Source organism: Ursus arctos, unplaced genomic scaffold (genome assembly GCF_023065955.2).
Source record: "Ursus arctos isolate Adak ecotype North America unplaced genomic scaffold, UrsArc2.0 scaffold_9, whole genome shotgun sequence".
NCBI lineage: Eukaryota > Metazoa > Chordata > Mammalia > Carnivora > Ursidae > Ursus > Ursus arctos.
In genome coordinates, this window is record NW_026623111.1 from 6,615,609 (window position 1) to 6,637,109 (window position 21,501).

The window sequence follows — 21,501 nt, forward strand, 5'->3', positions numbered from 1 at the left end:
TTAAATGTAGAAAACCCTGAAGACAGCACGCACACGCACACACACACACACACACACACACACACACACTACACACACACACATTGTTAGAAGTAATAAACAAATTCAGTAAAGTTGCAGGATACAGAATCATCAACATACAAAAATCAGTTGTGTTTTTATATACTAACAATGTACCATCTGAAAGGGAAATTAAGAAAATAATTGTATTTACAATAACATCAAAAAATACTTGGGAATAAAGTTAGCTTAGGAAATGAAAGACTTTTGCACTGAAAACTACAAAACATTAAGGAAAGAAATTAAATACACAAATAAATGGAAAAATACTCTATTCATGGATTAGGAGATTTAATATTATTAAAATGGCCACACTACACAAAATGATCTACAGATTCAATTCCATCCCTATTAAAATCCCAATGGCCTAGTTTCCAGAAATAGAAAAAAAAATCTAAAATTCATATGGAACCATAAAAGACAATGAATCTTTAAAAAGAACAAAACTGAAGCCATCACATTTCCTCTTTTTAAAACATATTACAAAGCGGCAGTAATTAAAACCGTGTGATACTGGCATAAAGACAGACATATAAACTAAGAAAACAGAATAGGGATCCCAGAAATAAACCAATATGTGGTTGACTGATTGCCAAAGGGTGCCAAGAATATTCAATGGGGAAAGGATAGTCTGGAAAATAGTGTTGGAAAAATTGGATAACCACATACAGAAGAATGAAATTGGATGCTTTACTCAAAATGGATTAAAGATTTAAACACAAGAACTGTAAAAATCCTAGAAGAAGACATAGGGGAAAAACTTGGTAACATAGGTCTTGGCAATGATTTTTTTTTGGATACAACACCAAAAGCAAAAATCAACAAGTGTGACTATATCAGACTAAACAATTTCTGCACAGCAAAACAAACAAACAAACAAAAAACTGAGTGGAAAGGCAGTCTACAGCATGGGAGAAAATATTGGCAAACCATGTATCTGATAAGGGGTTAATCACCAAAATATATAAAGAATGCCAATAGCAAAACAAATTAAAATAAAACAACCCCCCTCAAACCTCCAAACAACTCAATTAAAACATCGGAAAAGGACTCGAACAGACATTTCTCCAAAGAAGACCTACAAATGGCCAAAAGACATATGAGAAGACACTTGACATCACTCATCATCAGAGAAATGTAAACTGAAACCACAGCAAGATATCGTCTCACACCTGTTAGGATGTCTATGATGAAAGGAAAAGTGTTGGTGAGGATGTGGAAGAATTAGAGCCTTTGCACGCTGTCAGTGGAATGCAAACTTGTGCAGCAGCTCTGGAAAATGGTACGGAGGCTCCTCCAACAATTAGAAATAGAACTGCAATATGAGTCAGCATCCCACTTCTGGGTTTGTTTGTTTTTAATTTAAGATTTATTTATTTATTTATTTATTTATTTATTTATTTATTTATTTGACAGAGAGAGAGAGAGAGTGAGCACAAGCAGGGGGAACGGCAGACAGAAGGAGAGGGAGAGGGAGAAGGCAGAGCAGGGAGCCCAATGCGGGGCTCAATCTCAGGACCCTGGGATCATGACCTGAGCTGAAGGCAGACGCTCAACCGACTGAGCCACCCAGGTACCCCCCACTTCTGGGTTTTTATCCAGATTGAAATCAGGAGCTCGAAGAGATATCTGACTCCCATGTTCAATGCAGCACTATTCACAGTAGCCAAGGTGTGGAAATGTCCTAAATGTTTGTCAACAGGACGAATGGATAAAGAAAATGTGGTATGTGTACACACGATGGGATATTATCCGGCCTTGAAAAAGAAGGCTATCCTGCAGCACGTGACCACATGGATGAACCTGGGGGACGCTATGCCGAGGGAAACAAGCTGATCACAGAAAGACAAATACTGAATGCTTGCACTTTCGTGAAGTATCTAGAGTAGCAAAACTCATAGGAGCAGGGAATGGGGTGGTGGTTGCTAGGGGCTGCAGGAGCAGGAAATGGGGGGCTACCAATCACCAGGTGCAAAGTTTCAGTGAAGCCAGATGCATACGTTCTGCAGATGGCCCGTAGGACACTGTGCCTGCAGTTCACAACCTGGCATCGCGCACTTCATCGTTTAAGGAGGTAGATCTCATGTTAAGTGTGCTCGTGACAGTAACAAAAGAGAAGAAAGGCAGTCACTGCGAGGAGGGTGGGACACTCGGAAGCTGAGACCTCTCCACTGCCGGCCTTTGGAGCAGAGGAGATAGTTTCTCCCCATCCTATGCCAATGCAGCGGGGTTTACAGATACACCCTAGTGGGATTTATATAGGAAGTTATGTAGGGAATGCGAATTGGAAAATTATGTCCCAAGAGAGGAGAGAATTCTGTTTAGAAATGTCATGGTTCTCAATCCAAATGCCTCATTAAATACAGATTGCATATGTGGCTTTTACTACTCTAAATGTTAGCTCTAAGAAACAGACCTACTCCCTCTCTACCTTCTCAAAACAGGGGGGCGGCTTTGAGCCTGGAGTTGCAAAGAGGAGGAAACAGCAGGACCTGTCCAAGGCCGTGCCCTCGGCCCAGGCGCTGCCTCCTCCTGCTGACTTTAACCAGACCAAGGAAAAAGGTAAAAAAGAGTAAGTTGCAAGATGATTTCATTTCATCTTAGTGTTTCCAAAGATAGAGTCAAGAGTAGTTGAAATGTGGCTAAACACTATGGTTGGAACTTTCCATGCTGTCACCCTTCCCTCTCCGGCCAGGGATGCCTCCCCTTTCATGTTGCCTCCCTGTAGACGGCCCAAACACCCTCCCTGCTGACTTTTAGGGGACGCCAGCAGCTGTTTTCTCTGAGGCTCTTTGGAAGGTCCCCTTTTTCCTCTTTCTGGACCCAGCTCCTCTTCTCCTAAGCTGTGTAAGTACCTCTACACTGCCCTGCCAGCTGGCTTGCACACCTTCATAAATGGGGAACTCACCACTCCTTGAGGCAGACCCGCTATTTTTCAGAAGCAAAAATGATACTGATCCTGAGTCTGTCTCCCTGGGGTTCCTAGATTCTACCTTCAGGAGCCCCCAGGAGAGAAGGGGCAGCTGCGTCTGTCAGAGGGTTTGGGGAACTTCATGGAAGACCTCCCCCTTCCTCCGATATCCCTGCCCACGTCAGCTCAGGCCCCGAGAAGGTTCTCCTTTCAAGCTTGAGGTCTTCTTAGACCAAAGTTGCATGTTGAAGTCAGCCCAGCCAAGAGTACTTTTATTTAAATCATCTTTCACTTACAACTTCCTAATACCCATTTTATTAAGAAACCAGAGTTTCAGGGACCAGAAATTGTAATGATAGGCAGCACTTATTAAGGGACGACTGTGTAGCTGCTGTTTTGAACACTCTGCATGGATTATTTCTTTCCGTATTACGTCAGCCCATTTTCAGATGAGGAAACTGAGGCTGGATCAGATTGTGTGATTGCCCGACCACGCAGAGCTGGGGGAGGTGGCAGAACTGGGACCGGATCCTGGCATCGAGGGCCCCGCCCCACCCCGCCCCACCCTCACCCCCCTCTAGTTTCTCCCTTTGTGCGGGGACGCTCACCGCGTTGAGACCGCAGAGCTGGTAGCAGGCCATGGTGATGACCACAGTGACGACCTGCCAGCGCACGAAGGGACTCCGGAGCAGCTCCAGCATGGACACCAGCTGGACGTTCCTCTGCATGCGGCTCTCCGTCAGGACCTCCTCCAGCTCTCGGGACACGTCCTCTTTGCCCAGGAAAGTTTGGAAGGCTGCAAACAGGGACAACCACAGCCTTTCAGTAGGGATTAGGATGTGTCTGATACTGGGTCTGTGGGGACAGTCCCACCACCCACACACAGACCTTGTCAGGGATAGAGCTGGCAGGGGCCTTTGAAACCACAAAGTCCCAAGCCTTTGTTTGAAAATAGGAAAATGGAGGCCCAGAGATGTGCAGTGACTTGCCCAAGGTCACCTGGTTGGCTAGGAGAAGAGCCAGGAGAGAACAGGAGTCTCCTGATTGCCCCCAGAGCGAAGAGGAGCCTGTCCAGGGATCAAGTTCCACTGCGACCACAGTGCGTCTGACCAAGGTTTGTAACCATTCCTGCCTCACATGGCTCTGGTAGTAACTGGATGATGTATACACACTAAACCCTAGCTCAGAGCTTTGCACACGCTCTTGCTAAGTATTTATTGAGCACCTCCTGTCTGCCTGGCCCAGCGTGCTCATCCTTGTTGGAGGTATTCAGATGGTCAGATCACCTGCCACTTGGCCAGGATGCGGGGAGTAGATTCTATCATTGGAAGGAGACTGAACTGAATGACCCCCAATGCCCTTTCCATATGACTTTGGGGAACACAGGAACCATGGGTGGACGTATTTCTCAAAGAGCTAGTCTTCCCAGGATTCAAACTCACCCTGGTGACTTATGCCTTTTCCAGGCTGAACACTGCAAATTTCCAGCCTCAGCGAACCTGGCATGTGTTACCAAGCCCTTAATTGTGCAAACCTCCCTGTATATAGACGCAAAGGTGGGCGGACTGATTAGACCCCTGAGATAATAATAATCAGATAATATGAGACACTTTTAGAACACGGATTTAAATATTCAGTGCTCTGGTATTTATCCTCCTACAGAGAGAGGTGGCTTTGGTGATGGCTCCTGTGGACAGTCCATTCCAGACACAGTGGGCATCATCCCTGAAAACACTGCTCTGCGCTGCAGGGCGTGTGAAATTGCTCTTCTTAAGTAGCAGGGGGGCGGCGGGAAGGGCTGTTAAACTTGCTCTAGATTCTACAAAAAGCAAGCCCATGATGCCTCTGGGATGTTATTCCCAGTAGTACACTGAAAACAGCTTCAGAATGTTTCTTTTGTAAGCAATGATTTAATACTTTTCTTAGCATTTTATTAAGGATAAATGGGAGAAGTAGCTGAATGAGCCATATTTCCACATCATTCACTATACCATAGTATTGCTAACACTTTCTTAAAGTTCAAAATGCAACACTCATATGATAAAGTCATCCTGAAATTTTAGGGCAGGAAAATATTTCTCTCTCCTTCCTGACATACATGCTTTCCATGTAAAATAAGGAGAAACGTATAGCCTTCTTTCCCCCTTTCTCAACTTGGCTTCTAGAAAGCTCTCGCCTAAATTTGACTCTCAGCTCTTAACAGAGTTTCCTGGAACAAAAATCTCTTTCTTAAAAGCTGTGATTTCCTTCTTTTAAGCATCAATTTAATTTCTTGCTATATATGCACTCATAAAAATAGTTTCTTTCTACTTGTTCCATATCTCTTCTTTTTAAAAAAAAATCATTTATTTTAGAGAGGGCTAGCATGGGGGGGGGCAGTGGGAGAGGCAGAGAGAATCCCAAACAGACTCCCCGCTAAGCACAGAGTCTAATGTGACCCTGAGATCATGACCTGAGCCGAAATCAAGAGTTGGATGCTTAACCAACTGAGCCCCCCAGGCGCCCCTCTCCCCTACCCCTTCTTACGAGTTTCCTGTGACTGGGTAGGGAAGAATATCTGGTGAGGGAGATATCATGTCAGACTTGGAGATGCATCGCCTTCAGGAAAGGACTCCCTCCTTGGCTGTGAGTGTCTGGTTAACTGATAGCCCCTACTTTTAGCTTTGTGGCCATTCACCTCAACTTTGAAGCCCAGGCACAACTGGGGTTGGTGGGAGTGCAAGGGCATGGCTGGGGACACCTGAAATGCACATGTGTTGCTCCAGAGCTCCTGACGGGCATGCAGAGACTCGGCCAGGTGGCATGCTGGTCTGATGCCTCCCTGCTCAATCCTGCTGTGTCCTCCTCCTTTCTCAGTGTGGCTGTCCAATGAAACTTCTGCATCCCTCACTCCTCCCCAGCACCTGCTTCCCTGGAGAAGCTGGCCTGCAACAATTAACCACTTGACGGCAAAACCATCAATCAACTTAGCCTGTTTTCAACTTTTGAAGTGCTTAGTTGCTTTTGTTCTTATTGCCTTCTCCTGGCCTGTGACAATACCCCGATGGCTCTCCTGGTCCAGTCTCGTCGTGCCCTGTAGAGTGCCTACCGTAAACCTGTGCTCTACGCTGCGGCACCAGCCCCCAGCTCTCTGCTCCGCACAGTGATGCCCAGGCTCCCACCTGGCGCATAGCTCTCCCCCAGCTCCCACCCCTGCTGCATCACTCTTGAACATACGAACGGCTCATTGTTCCTACACACAATGTGCTCTCTTGGCTGCCTGCACTGGGCCATGCTGTTCCCTGTGCCAGGAATGCACTTCCCGCCCTTCCTTGCCCCACTACTCTTCTCCTCCCTCCCAGAGGGCCCTGTGGCGGGGAGACTCTGGGTTCTCCCCATCCCCTGTGCCTTCCCATCTCAGCACCACCTCTGGCACCTCCTCCTTCCACTTGCTGTGAGCACCCTGAGGCCCAATTCCGGGGGCCTGCTGGGGGATGGGTGCTGTTTGTGTTGCTCCGAGCTGACCTGACCCAGCTGGCACACCACTCCCTTCCCTGAAGGCAGAGTTTCTCCGCATTGGCACTCTTGACATCTCGGGCGGGATAACTGTGCGGTGGGCATGGCCCCGTGCATTGCGGGATGTTTAGCGGCATCCCCGGCCTCCACCCACCAGATGCCAGAAGGAGCTCTACAGCTGTGACGATCGGAACTGTCTCCAAGCATTATTCCCAGGAGCCGAGACATGGGAACAACCACTGACGGAGGAAGGGATACACGTATACTTATATACACAAGAATGTTAGCTCTAAAAAGCAGGAAATCCTGCCATTGGCAACAACATGGACGGTCCTTGAGGGCAGTTTGCTAAGTGAGAGAAATCAAAGACAGACAGACGCCATGTGATCTCACCTACATGTGGAATCTAAAACCACAAAACCCCCAAACGGAACTCCTAGATACAGAGATACAGGGAAGAGACTGGTGGTTTCCAGAGGTGGGGGGTGAGGGGTGAGCAAATGGGTGAACGTGACCCAAAGTGCAACTTCTGGTTATAAAATAAACAAGTCCTGGGGATGGAACCCAAATGTCTCCCGGGGCAAAGTCACCCCAGTTCAGAACCACTGTTTCAAACAGGCTTCTGGCTCCTCCCGGGAGGACCTCACCCCAGAGCAGGTACCCCCCTCACTCCTGCTGGCCCCTCTCCCTTCTCCCAGTGCAAGACTGCCCTGCGGGACCCGGCCCCTGTGAGCTTCCCTAATTGCCAGTTAAGCCCCCTGCACCACCCACCATGGCCCTGTGGGATTTAGTTTGGGAGTCCTTCCTATCCCCTATGTAACCTCTCAGGCTCTTGAAAAGAGCTCCACAGTCAAAAGCTAAGTCACGAGGCGCACCAACAAGAGGAGGTATTTCTGGTTGTCAGAAGAGAGCGGGCCCTCTGAGCAGGAAGCCAAAAAAACAGAAAGTTGCCTCACATATCTTGGCACTCAGGAGAAACAAAAGACATTGGTACTTTTTTTTCTTTTCTCTCTCTAGAATGTTCTTCTGACCTTTCTGCACCTGGTTAGCCTTGTTCTTTGAGCCTCAGCACAGACACCATCTCCTCCAAGAAGCCTTCCCTGATTCTCCCCTACTGGGAAGTGAGGAACAGGCTAAGGAAGGTCTAGAGAGGAAAGCAGGAGATGAGGGACCCACCCACAGGTCTCATGTTGTAACTGGGCCCCATGATGCCACCTTCCTGATCTTAAGAGTCATGTGCTCCTCTCAGTACCCCGGTCCTGTGTCAGTCCAGGCCTTCGCATCTCCCCAGTGGGATTCTCCTGCCAGTCTCCGTCCTCCAAGATGACCATTCTCTTGCAGTCGAGCCTTTGCTGTCCTGCTCCTGTCAGCAGCACCCACTCTGAATTTTATGCCCCTTCCCTAAAGGTCAGTCTGGCTTCTAGGCGAGGGCCTTCCTGGGTGCCTCCTCTCCGGGTGCGCCAGAATGGAGGACAGGACCGTCCTGGCAGCTAATTCTGCCTGAGTGTTCATGGCTGCCTGGAGCTCAACTGCGAGGGATCCCGAGGTTGTCCTCCCTGCTCAGTGGGGAAGGGTGTGGATGCTGGGTCAGTGCAGAGTTTGGCAGAATGGGGCGGTGGCTCCCATGCCACGAGCTAGCCGTACCCAGGTGGACCACAGAGGCCATGACCTCCACCGGATGGGCCTGGGAGCCTGCTCCCAGTCGGAGCCTGGATGGCCTCAGGGATTTGGAAGTGGGCTGGAGTGCCAATTAGGGAAATGGCTGCTGAGCTGGGCACAGTGCAGTCCCGTAGAGCTCCTTTCCTTCACGATTGTCACGGGCTGAGCCCCAACATTCTGCCAGCCCAGTTTCACACTGGCAGTACGAAATAAAGAAAGGAAGAAGAGCAGGTGTTCTTGACAGGGTCTGCCTTGCATCCCTGAAGTTTCCAGATCAGTGAAGCAGTGTCTGAAGTTGTGCCTGTGCCTGGCCAACTCAGAGAAAGAGCTGGAAGCTGACTGCAGTACACACGGGCCCTCAAATACCCACCAGCGCCACACCCTGGGCAAAAGGTGAAGAGGTGTGCGGCGGAGGGGTAAGGTGGATGCAGGTGGTGTGGACAGACTGACGGGGCTCTGTCCGGCATCCGCTGTCCACTAGCCCGGCGCCGGGGCCCATCTTGGTGGCCTCGCACGTCTCTGCTTCCTCAGGTTCCGTGAGGTCGGAGCAACCATCTGGCACAATAACACCTGCCTGGTTTGCCCGCACCTGTGACCAGGTGTGTGCTGGTGTGACGGGCGGTTAAGGGCCCTGACTCTGGGGCCACGCTGTCTGGGGCTCAAATCCTTGCTTCGCTCCTTGTCACCTAGTCTGATGCCAGGTGAGGTTCTTGATGGTTCTGTGCCTCAGTTTCCTTACCTGTAAGATGGACGGAACAGCATTGGGGCTGTCTGTGGTGTTAAATGTCAGCGCACACGAGGTCCTCAGAACACTGCTGCTCTTAATGGGCAACGAGCCCTAGAGGTCTGTTAGCTATTCCAGGAGGCACTTGCTACCCCCCCCCACCCCTTCCTTCCCTTTTTTCTTCCTTTTTAGCCTGACAAAGGGTAGAAATACCATAACCTTCCATTGGTTGAATTGTGTCCCCATAAACATATGTCGAAGTCTTAACCTGGTAACTGTGAATGTGACCTTATCTGGAAATGGGGTCTTTGCAGATGTGACTGTCAGTTAAGATGAGGTCACAATGGAGTAGGGTGGGTCCTTAATAATAAGAAGAGAAGAGACACAGAGACAGACACACAGGGAAGACTGCCCTGTGAGGATGGAAGCAGAGCCCAGAGGGGTGCAGGGTAAGCCACGGGAGGCCAAGGCCAGCAGGCGCACGCCAGAAGCCGTGAGAGGAAGCAGGTCTCGCTGACAGGCTGACTTTGGGCTCCTGGTCTCCAGAACTGGGAGAGAACCGCTCCTGTTTTAAGTGTCCGGTTTGTGGCGTCTTGTTACGGTAGCCTGCGCTGCATGGCCTCTGTTAGCATTTCTCGCCTCCTGCTAGAAGCAAAACGCACAGCAGCCTGGGGGATTCCCTCATGTGACCAGGAGGGCCTGTGACAAGGCTGGCAAAGGGATTTCAGGCAGAGCATGGGGCCGTGGCCCATTGCAGCCCTATGCCCAGCCCAGCACGGAGCTCCTTCTCTGCCCAGAGCGGGGCTCAGGGCTTCTAAAACTAGGAGATTTCACTGAAACATTTATTTTCAGCAGTGATTGGGATTGAAGTTTGAGTTTATCACCGACAGCAGTGGGATCCAAAGCGGAGGATGGGGTAGAAGACACTGGAAGTCCTGTTTGAACTGTTACAACATCTCATTATGGGACCGACCCTGGAGCCTTCCCACAGGCCACGTGAGGGTGCTGGGGGCTCCACCACAAGGAGGGGCTGGCAGGGGGCTCCTCATCTTTGCTTTCAGTGTAGAGCAACACATTTCGGCTAACGTGTCCCATTGACTGGTCTTGGACTTGGGAATGGTAGTGTTTGGTTTTAATTGAATTAACCCTGAAGAACATTCAGGCGGCTTATAGAGAATCCTCTGAAGAAGGCACGGATTAAGGTAAGACTGCGATGCCTGCACAGAGACAGGAGCCAGCAGCCCCCTTTGCTCCAGGCTTCGGTGCATGTCGACAGTAGGCTGCCTGGCCAAGGTGCAAAAACTTAAGACATAAATAATCAACCTCTCCAAGGTAAAGGTGACATTTTCAGGAGAATGAGAAAGTAGCAGCTCTTCAAAGGAGATTGCTCTGTGGAAAGAGATGTGTGGGGACGGTGCCATCACTCTGTGGCCTGGGACCCAAAGTGCCGCACACCGGTCACCAGGTCAAACTCCCACAACTGCACATTAAAAAAACAAAATCCCTGCAAACAGTTTCAAAAGCTTCCTGTTTGAAAATATGCCAGATGAAGAGTTTCAGTGGGTTTTGCTAAATCATGGTCGTCAAAACATAAAAAGGCAATACTGTCTCCTGATTTTGCAGGAACAAGAGTGACACTGGGAGGGTGGACATCTACCCGCAGCAGCCCGCCTCATCCCCGACGCTGCATTCCGAGCAGATGGGACTGCAAGACGCATTCCAAGTTCCAAATGTGTTACGTTCAGCCAGCCTTGCTGCCGCCTTCCATTTGGATCTATATTGTTTTCTGGGGGTCTTTTTGAGCTCTCATCACCATTAAGGCCAATATTGCAATGACAGCAGCTAACGCTTGCTGAGAGCTACTCTAGGCCAGCCACCATTCCACGTGTTTCATAGGCCTTTTCTTATTTAATTTTCATATAACCATCCCCTGAAGGAGACACCGCTAGTGTCCCCACTTGGCAGGTGAGAAGAGAGACGAAACTTGCTCATGGTCAGGGAACTAGGATCCCTGAGATCAGAGCCTGAGACAAGGATTGGGTGTAAGAAGTTGATACACGTGATGGTTGCAAAAAGCAGGTGTGAGGGGATAAGGAGAGTGAAGCGAGGAAGGGGAAGCCATACAAGGCACGTCACTGAGGAGCCTACTATGGACGAAGGGGTCAGTTCTGCTGGACTTCTGAGTAGGACATGGAATGTCTCCTAGAACGGCCCCACAGGGGAGGCTGGACATCTGTCCATCAACTCTTGCCTCTAGGGGCATGAACTCCCAGGCATGCACATTACACTGCAGATGGGCTGAGCTGCATTGTGGCCACAGAGAAGGCCTGAGTATGCAGGGAGACACCTGGTATGCTGGAGGTGCAGGAAACTTCCGCCTGCGTCTGCACTCACATGGGACTGTCCCACAGCTGGGCTGAAATCAGTGAACAGAAGAATGGTGTGATGGGGACACCACAGGAAACCACTGTTGTCACCACTGGTAAATGGAGTAGCTGGGAGTAGAGCCCCAGCAAGGGCTCCAGAAGCCTTGCTCTGGATGCTCAGTTATGATCCCTGGGAATTTAGAACCAGAACTTTCAGATCTTGGAAAAAACACTGTCCTTCCCTCCTTCCCCCTCCCTCTCTCTCCCTTACTGCTTCCTTCCTTCCATCTTTCCCTTTCTTCCCGAGTCTTCATTCCATATCCTTGAATTCCTGAAGAGCCTAGAAGCCTCCTCAGGCCTCACCTCACCCTCTGTCTGCCCATCACTTGCATCAGAGTGAGGCAAAGGCCTGTAAATCAGCACCAATTTCATTCCACTTTGGAAGCACAGAGAAGATTGGTTTGAACTAACTCTTGCATTCTTTTTTAACCCAGAGCCCCTAAGTAACATTCCCTTCCTTCCAATCTCTACAGGAAGGCCTGGAATCTGCCTCTGGAGCTGGGACCCTACTCACAAAGGGGCAGAAAACCATGCAGGGAGGTGACAAGCACATTAGTGCAGTGTTGGGAGCGTCCTGAGGCTGGTAAATGGCTCTCACTGCTGCTCCTGTCTTCACTGTGGTCCTACCAGATCGAGGCAGGTGCTTCTGCTAGTGTAAGGCTTATAATACCTCATGCCAGAGGCTGGGTCTTATTCAGGGCCTGGCATGCAGCAGGTGCTCAAACCATGCTGGATGAATGTAACTGGTCCCTTTTCATATTTGCTTAGTCTGGAGAAGGGGATCCTCTGGGAGGAGAAGCCTGGATGTGGATAGGGTTGTACTCTTTGGCCTGAGGTCAGAACGAGGACCAATGGTGACAGCTATGATGTGTCAGAAGTCAGCTCACCGTGAGGAAGAACTGTCTGACTGATGTGGCCACGGGTAGATCGGGCAGTTTCTTAAGCAGTGAGCTCCCCATCCCTGGAGGTGGGCCAGGAGAGGTGTGGTGACCACTCTTAAATATCTAAGTCACTTAAATAGTTCATCTGATCTACTTGGTTCCTCTCCCTGCTCAGGCTCCTACCCTCACCCTCACACTTGAAAGTAAAGGCTTCCTATAGCTCACACTTCATTCATATTCCTGGCCATGTTCTAATCACTAATTCCAAAGAACTTGAAAAAGGAATGAGAATTTGCATTTCCCAAGTGGAGAGAAAAGCCTCTGGGTGGTGTGGTCAATTTCTGGGCTGGGAGAGGAAGCCACTGTGTAATCAGATCTTGTACCAGTTAAAGACTCGTCTTTATACAAGGGGCGTCAAGAGACCAAGCAGGGGAGAGGAGCCTGACATTACTGTGTACCTACCATGTGTTAGACGTTTGGGCTAGGTGTCTTACAGAGCTTATCGAGATAACCTAGTGTTGTTCTGTTCTCTGAGCCTCAGAGGAATGGGGAAATGTACCAGAAATCCCCGGTAGAAAGTGAGGGAGTCATTGTTCCAACTTGATCTTTCTTTGCACGCACCTCAAAGAATGATGAAAAGAAACCACAGAGATGAAAAGCTAACAGAACCAGATTCAGTTCATTTCAATTAACCTGCAGCTTTTTAGAGCTTGCTATGTGCTGGGGATGCAAAGGTCTCTTATGTTAAAAGGCACTGTTTCTGCTCAGAAGGAGTCCTTTTGGGGGGGGGGGGACAGAACACATCTCACTGCAACTCCAGGTGGATGGTGCTGGATGTGGGGCCTGCAGGAACCTCACAAAACCTCCATAAGTTCAGTGCTCCCACTTGTCTTTTAACAGATGGGGAAACTGAGGCTTGGAGGGATGAAGTGATGTGTCCAAGTCACACGGCAGAGCTGCCATTCCCGCTCCCGTGGTGCTGTGCTCCAGGGTTGGTGCAAGCATGACTCAGGGCCTGACCCTGCCAGGAGGAGGTCACGTAGAGCAGGTCTTGTATCGTGCATCCCTTGTTCGAGAGGTTGGGTCAGGCCCTTAGGCAAATGGAAAGTCCTCTTTCCCCAGAGCGCTCTTTAGATCTCTGCTGGCGTTCTGTCTTGACAATGATTGCTTTTGCACGTGATGAAATTAGCAGTTGCATTCATAATGTCAGGATCTCTATGGCTGTACCTTATTTTTTTCCATTAGTGAATGAATAATTTATTATTATAAAGATAAAAAATTATTCTAGGGGCACCTGGGTGGCACAGCGGTTAAGCGTCTGCCTTCGGCTCAGGGCGTGATCCCGGCGTTATGGGATCGAGCCCCACATCAGGCTCTTCTGCTATGAGCCTGCTTCTTCCTCTCCCACTCCCCCTGCTTGTGTTCCCTCTCTCGCTGGCTGTCTCTATCTCTGTCGACTAAATAAATAAAATCTTTAAAAAAAAATTATTCTATTATGGTAAGGACACTGAACGTGAGATCGGCCATGGAGCATGTTTTTAAGCGCACAACACAGTACTGTTGAGTACAGACACAGTGTTGTACAGCAGATGTCTCCAATTTATCCACCTTTATAAACTTTATACCCACTGATAGCAACTCCCCACCTCCCCCTCCCCCAAAGCCCCTGGCAACCACTATTCCACTGTTTGGTTCTATGAACTTGACTATTTTGGGTACTTGAAGTGCGTGAGGCCGGGCAGCCTCTTCCTTCTGTGACTGGCTTACCTCACGCAGCATAACGTCCACCAGGTTCATCCATGTTGTCACACGCTGCAGGATTCCCTTCCTTGTCAAAGCTGAATAATACTCCATTGTGTATGTGCACCACATCTTCTTTATCATTTGTCCATGGACATTTAGGTTTTATACACGTCTTGCTCTGTGAATGGTGCTGCATTGAACATTTAAGAGTGTTAATATCTCTTTGAGATCTTGATTTCAATGCTTTTGGATAAATGCCCGGATGTGGGACTGCTGCGTCATATGGTACTTCTATTTTTCATTTTCTGAAGAAGACTCTGCTGTTTGCTATAGTGGCTGCACCATTTTGCATTTCCGCCAACAGTGTGCAGGGGTTCCCATTTCTCCACGTCCTCGCCAACACTTGCTTTTGCGTTTTTGACCCTCGCCATTCTGTTGGTGTGAAGTGATATCTCACTGTAGTTTTGATTTGCATTTCCCTGATCATTAGTGATGTTGAAATTTTTTCCATATATCCATTGGTAAAGTGTATGTCTTCTTCGGAGAAATATCTATCCGAGTTCTTTGCCCATTTTTAAATAAGGTTATTAGATTTTGGCTATTGAATTGAAAATTATTTATTTTTTGGATGTTATTAGCCCCTTATCAGATATACAGTTTGCTAATATTTCCTCCCATTCTATAGGTTACCTTTGGACTCTGTTGGTTATTTCCTTTGCTGTGCAGATGCCTTTTAATTTGATATAGTTCCCCTTATCTGTTTTTGCTTTTGTTGCCTGTGTGTTTGGTATCATATCCAAGAAATCCCTTCCAAAGCCAATATTAGGCTTTTTGTTTTCTTTTAGGAGTTTTATAGTTTCAGGTCTTACATTTAAGCCTGTAATTTATTTTGAGTTGACTTTTGTGTATGGTATAAGCTAAGGGTCCAACTTCATTCTTTTGCATAAAGATACCCAGTTTTCCAGTTATCTTGTATCCAGAAGACACTATAGCCCACAGCCAACATCATGCTCGATGATGAAAAACTGAAAGCCTTTTCTCTAAGGTCAGGAACAAGGCAAGAATACCCACTCTCATAACTTCTATTCAGAAGTCCTAGCCAGAGCAATTAGGTGAGAAAAGGAAAGAAAAGACATCCAAATTGGAAAGGAAGAAGTAAAATCGTCCTTGTTTGCAAACAACATGATCTTATAGAGATAAAACTCCTAAGACTTCGCCAAGAATACGGTTAGAACTAAATAAATAGACTCAGTCAAGTTGCAGGATACAAAATCAACATGCAAAGATCAGTTGCATTTCTATACACAAACGACAAACTACCGGAAGAGGAAATCAGAAAAATAATCCCCTTTATAATAGCATCAAAAAGAAAAAAATACTTAGGAATAACGTTACCTACAGAGGAGAAAGACTTTTATACTGAGAATAATAAAACAATGATGAAAGAAATTAAAGGAGACACAAAGAAATGGAAAGATACCCTGTGTTCATGGGTTAGAAGATTTAATATTGTTAAAATGACCATATTCCCCAAGGCCATCAACAGGTTCAATGCCATCCTATTAAAATCTCAATGGTATATTTTACAGAAACAGAAAAAATAATGCTACAATTCATATGGAATCACAAAAGACCATGAATGGCCAAAACCACCTTGAGAAAGAACCACAAAGCAGAGCCATCAGGCTTCCTGATTTCAAAAAAGACTGCAGAGCTACTGTAATTCAAACAGTATGGTACTGGCATAAAAAAGACACATTCAGACCAGTGAACAGAACAGAGAGCCCAGAAATAAACCCACGGCTATACAGTCAGATGATCTTCAACGAAGATCTGTGGCTCTGAAATGGGCAAGACAGTAAGGTGGCCAAGGGCTGACACTGGGGTGAGAGAGAGAGACGGGGCACAACAGATCCCCCCCCTCCCGTGTGACCTGGGGAGTCACTTGGCAGCTAAAACCTCGCTGTCTTCTGTAAGGAATTAGAGTGAATAGCGTTAATGTGAACAAGACCAGCCAACATTCACAGAAGGCTACTCTGTGTTTCTGAAGGTAGTCATGAGAATCAACTGACCTGTCTGTTAGGTGATAAGCCAGGGATTATCCCTGATGAACCACAGCTCTCAGTGGTAGCTTTCCAAGGCAGAAACAGTGGAAGTACTTACTAAAAACAAAACAAGCAAGCAAATGACCACAACAAAAACAGACATCCTTCCTGGCCATATGTACTCATGGGCTTAGGATCAACCCTTGAGCTGTGGATGGATTCCTACCCTGTTTCTTTACTCCCTTACAGCAACTCACCTTTCCATCCCAGCACAACTGCCGCGTTTTTCAGGAAGCCCTCCCTGGTGTCCTCCTACCAGCCCCGTGGAGCTCTCTGCTCCTTCCCTTGTAGCTCCTGTCATGGGGTCGATTCACACTCCTCTGTGAGGTGACCTGGTTCCTGTCGGATTCCCTCATTGACTGCTTCAGGACTCAGGGGCCCTGTCTGGTTTTGCTCCATATTTTATCCCCTGGGCTTAGTACGTGTCTGGTACACAACAAAAGCTCCATAAATAAGTGGGCTTGGAATGAACGGTGACTCCAGGAAGTTACTCATAACTCAGACTCCATTACGATGGCCTTCCCTGAGCTACACTTCAGGCTTGTGCCCTCAGCTCTTACTGAGGGTACATATAAGAAAAATCATAGAGAAATATCTTTTGCAATTGCTTTAACTTTAGTTTAAGATGTGATTTAAGACCCCCCTTTGGAGGTCCCTTGTAATAAACGGGTTTTAGAATTGTGTGTAGGTAAACTCTGTCCCTCCTCAGAAAGAGAGTGTCTGTGAAGGAATCAATTCCTTTCTTGCCCTGGCTGCCAGGAAGCTCAGACACTAATTTGGTATCTCCTCCTTGAAAGACGACAAGGTGCTTCCCATGACATAGTCATTTTCCAAGCACTGTTCTAAGCCTTTAATGTGAATCAAATCACTTGAAAGTTCAAAATAATCCAATAAGATGAGTGCCTCAGACAAGGGAACCAAGTGAAAGACTGCACATAGCTAGCAGATGGCAAGGCAGGGACGTGAACCCAATCAACCTCACCCCACAAGTCTGAGCTCAACCTCCACAGTGAGCTACCACTGGATAGCTCTGTTTACTGGGAAGGGGCCCTTCCTTCTCCTTCCAGAGCCCTGAGTTTAATCTATAACACACACACACACACACACACACACACACACACACACACGCTTGTGTGCTTTATAAGCTGTCTCAGTTTTTTCCTTGATTTCTATAAGGTAGAAGATGAAGTCACTAACACTTACGAAAAAGAGAAAGAAGAAATCTGTAAGATGCGACCTGGTGAGGTTGACCTTTAACCACTTCTTTATCCCTCTGAAAAGGACCCTGTGTGCAGATCCCCTCTCAGTTTTGTGGTACTGTCCAATATGCCAGATATGAGGATTGTAAAGTTACTGCCACTCTTGCGCCAACAAACTCCCGATATGCGAGCAAAAGGCTAATGACAGAGGCCAGCTGCAGACAATCACAGCTGACTAGCAGGTTAGAACCCAAATGTTGCCACCGTCAAATGCATGACAGCATCACAAAGCTGAACAGATTTGGATGGGTTGGTCCTCCCCTGACTTTGGCCTAAAGCTCCCCTCCTGCTCCTTTGGGAGACAGGAGAGGGTGATGACAAGCACAGTGGACCGTGGGTCAGGAGAAAGGGCTTTGTCCTAGCTCAGCCTCTGACTTGTCTGGTGGCTTCAGACAAGACTCACTGATCTGGTCTCAGTTCCACATCAGCTCAATGAAGGCTTTGCATTGATATGAGCTCGTTTCTAACTTCTGAAGGCTAGAGGAAGCCTCCTTGTCTAAGCTGAGCTCAGCTACTCCCTTCCAGTCACATTCCACTAGAGCCAAACGTCCTCATGCTTTTGGGCCATACCATGTCTATCCCAGATTCTTGTGGTTTTATAGACAAAGATCTAGACTTTGCTTCCAGCTAAGCTTGGGTTCAAGAACTGGCCCCACCACTTACTAACTGAGCAGCCTTTGGCAGGTGATACCAACCTCCCTGGCCTCACCTGTAATGTGGGGGTAGGAACATAATCTCTTAGAGTTGGAGAACACTGTGGCAGGTGGGCTAGTGGCACATGTCTGTGTGCCCCAGGCCCTTAGCACATGACAAGTCCATTTGTCCTCCCTTCTCTCACATCCCTGCACAGAGTTAGGACACCCTTTGCCTGTGTCTCAAGTAGGCATCATTTATTTGTTCAAGTATTCAACACACATTTAATGAGCACCTACTATATTCCAAGAGATAGGTCTCTATAGCACCCTAATGTCAGGGCCTAGTGCTTGAGATTTGATTTTAGAGACGGGACAGCTTTCAGAGAGCTCACTGTTAGACACTGTTCAGATAGTCTCCATGACTAAAACTGCTTTGAACTGGAGCCTTCACAAGCATGAAGAGCCTATGCCTTTACTGAGCACTTCGTTAAACATTCCTTGTCTGGTTCTTCCCTCTGAGCACACATCCAAATGTCCCACCCGCACGCCTTCTGCACCATCTCGGGAGGGGCTGCAAGGAGACTTGGAATGGGACTTCATATACACATGCTCTGCTTGGACTTGAAAATCCCTCCCCTGAGGAAGACCTCTTGGGTACAGAGGTCGAAACTACCAAGGCATAAACATCAGAAAGCCCAAAGTGATTATCTGACACATCTCCCTGGTAAAACCGCTGGCCTGAGTAATAAAGCTGCCTCACTCCTGTCTCTCCCTCTTTGCCTCCTTCTCCTCGGGTTGACACTGCTCTGTGTTCCCAGCACAAGGAAGCTTCTGGTTGCCATAAACCACTCGGAGCGTAAGCCCAGAGTCTGGAGGAGCAGCGTGCTGCACAGACCCGAGCACACACTTTGGCGTTAGGTGTATTTGGGTTTCATTCACCCTTTCCGCAGGTGCTCAGGGAGCACCTACTATGTGCCAGGCCCGCTCTAGGTGCTGGGGTTTCAGCTATGAGCAAAGCAGGAAAAGTCTTTGCCCTCAGAGAGCTTTCGCCGGGGGAAACAGATGCTAAACAAATTAGCGTAGAAATATATTAATCAATAAGCTTAAGTGACTGATTTGGGAGAAGCTACTGGGTCCTTGACGTGGATGATGAAATGAAGAGATGCCTACATGAAACAGGAAGACTCAGGATCAACCCTTGGGGGGTTGAGTGGGGCAAATGTCATTTATCCCACTCGAGAATACTGCTTTTGAATTACATAACAGACATTTCTCATTATGTCGAAGGTTATGCATGTGGGGAGGAAGATTTAAATTGTCCAACTTCACTACAAAGCGGTTTCATTCTAGACTAGACAGTTTCAGGTTTCCATAGTAAGCTACTATTTAATTATTATGTTACCATTTCTATTAATTAGAATAATAATGATAATACAAATATACATACGACCACACGTTACTTATGACAAAAACAATAAGAATGTGTAAATTCACATGATTTGCTCAATCTGTTGGCTCAATCCATTTTTCAAATAGGAAGAAACTGAAATCCTATTATCCCTCCTCGTACTTGTAATGTCCTATCTCCATTTACTTTTACCTCTTAGGAGTTCACCTCTAATGTCAACTCATGGGCTTGTATTTTCCATTTTGATCCCTGAATAAGTGATTTTTTATATTGCTTAGAGTATTTATTTTATTGGAGAACTATTTCATTATGAATCTGCATTGTGAATTTGATGTGAAAGCTAAAAGCAGAAGTTTGAATAAATGAGTGTTCCATATGAAAAAATAAATAAATAAATATACAATTTCAGGTACTAAGTGCTTAGAAGAAAAATAAATTGGAGCGAGGGACCGTGAAGAGGCGAGAATGCGTTGGAGCTGTCATTGGGGAAGGTGTCTGAGATGTCCCTTCAGCAGAGAGCTACATGGACTGTTGGGGGGGCGCTGTGTGCACACATGGGGAGGAGGCTTCCGGTTGGAGGGGCTTGTGCAAAGGGCCAAAGTGAGACGGGCTGGGCGCATCCCCCCATTTCCTAGCTGTGTCAGAGTCTGCCCATGGGGATCAGTCCCAGCCACTCTGTGCCTGCAGACCACATTGCCGGGACTCCCGTGCTAGCTGATTCCTGGTAGATCCAGCCAGGAGAGGTGCAGATACAGGTCCTGGGGTAGGAGGCAGAAAGAGTTCCTTCTGCCTGGTCGAGCCTCCAGCACCGTGAGTGGTGGTGACCCCTGCTCAGCCTCCGAGACTCAGGCTCTGGCATCCTTCCTGGCAATGACACCCCCCACATTCATACCAGCAGCTCCACGATGTGCTGGCTGCAGTGTTGCTGAGGTGGGGGGACTCGGCCTCATCCCTTGTGCTCCCCCTGCCCCACACCTTTGGGACCATCCCCCTGCATTCAGGACTTCTCTGAAGTATTCTTCCTGACTTCCTGAGGGGAACCTGACCGGGGTGCGAGCTCTGTGACCTGAATCCTCTGCCTCTTTGTCTCCTCATCTATAAGAGAAGGAGCAGAAACATCGGAGGCGAGGTGAGGATTAAGGCAGCGGACACAGCAGACTTAACGCTTAGTTTCCTGTGCTGCTGTAACGAATTATCACATACTCAGTGACTCGGACAACGTGAACGTACCACCTCGTAGTTCTGGAAGGCAGAATCCACAATGGGTCTCAGTGGACTGCAGTCAGGGTGTTGTCAGGGCTGTGTTCCTTCTGTGTTTCTTTGCTATTTCCAGACCCCACAGTCTGTCTGCATCCCTCGGCTTGTGGCCCCTTCTTCCAACCGCAATGCCAGCAACCTTGGGCCGGACACTTCTCGTGCTGCTGTCTGCCTGGTTCTCTCTCGTCGGCCTTTTCCATGACGAGAATCCTTGCGATTACATGGGCCCCTCCTGGGTAGTCCAGGCTGACCTCCCCTCCCACTCAATTCCATCTGAGCTCTCAGTTCCGTTGTATAACCTACGATAGCCACAGGTCCTGGGAATTAGGATGTAGCATCCTTCAGAGGAGGGGGCTTCTAGTCTGCCTCCCACACTAGCACATAACAGCAACTCAAATGGTCAGAACCATTCTAAACCCCGTTAGGGCCACCTCACTGTCCCTGAGATGGAAAGCAGGCCACTCCAACAATGACACCTGCGATCACCTGTTGTGTGAGCTCGTTCATGGGTGGTAGCAGACGCTGAGCACTTGCTACCAGGAGCCCTGGGACTGATATTGCTTCTGTCCCAACATGCCAGGGCCTGACCTTAGAACCGGAGCCGGACCAGCCTGAAGAAAGCACCTCGCCCAGTCCTGATTACACAGGAGGAGAAACCACAGCCCAGAGAGGTGGTGTGACCGGACCGGGCTCCTGACCCTGGCCAGTGTGTCACCCTGCATTCGGTGGTCTCTCCCAGCAGCTGCCACCTGGAGGGACTTAACGAGACTGACGCGTGGGGAATAACCGGCAGGACGCTAAGATGACGCACATGGCTCTGCGGCTGAGCAGTTTCCGTCAGCCGGATCTCACCCACAGACTGCCCAGGCAAAGCTGGCGAGTCTCAGGGCCCCAAGTTTGGGGCTTAGGAGTCTCCCTTCCACTCTTCCCTGAAGGGA

At 48.2% G+C, this 21,501-nt stretch overlaps 1 protein-coding gene across 24 annotated transcripts in view; it reads right to left on the reverse strand.

Moving 5' to 3' along the window:
• The window catches only part of SLC2A9 (solute carrier family 2 member 9), a 255,791-nt gene that overhangs the window by 95,563 nt on the left and 138,727 nt on the right, over positions 1–21,501 (reverse strand). For all 24 annotated transcript variants that reach the window (XR_007187921.2, XR_007187922.2, XR_007187923.2 and 21 more), the window contains one exon: positions 3,580–3,767. Coding sequence is in view for 21 of the 24 variants with exons in the window: in XM_048212108.2 (XP_048068065.1) it covers positions 3,580–3,767 (188 nt within the window). In the remaining 3 variants the exon portion in view is untranslated. The remainder of the gene's footprint in view (positions 1–3,579; positions 3,768–21,501) is intronic.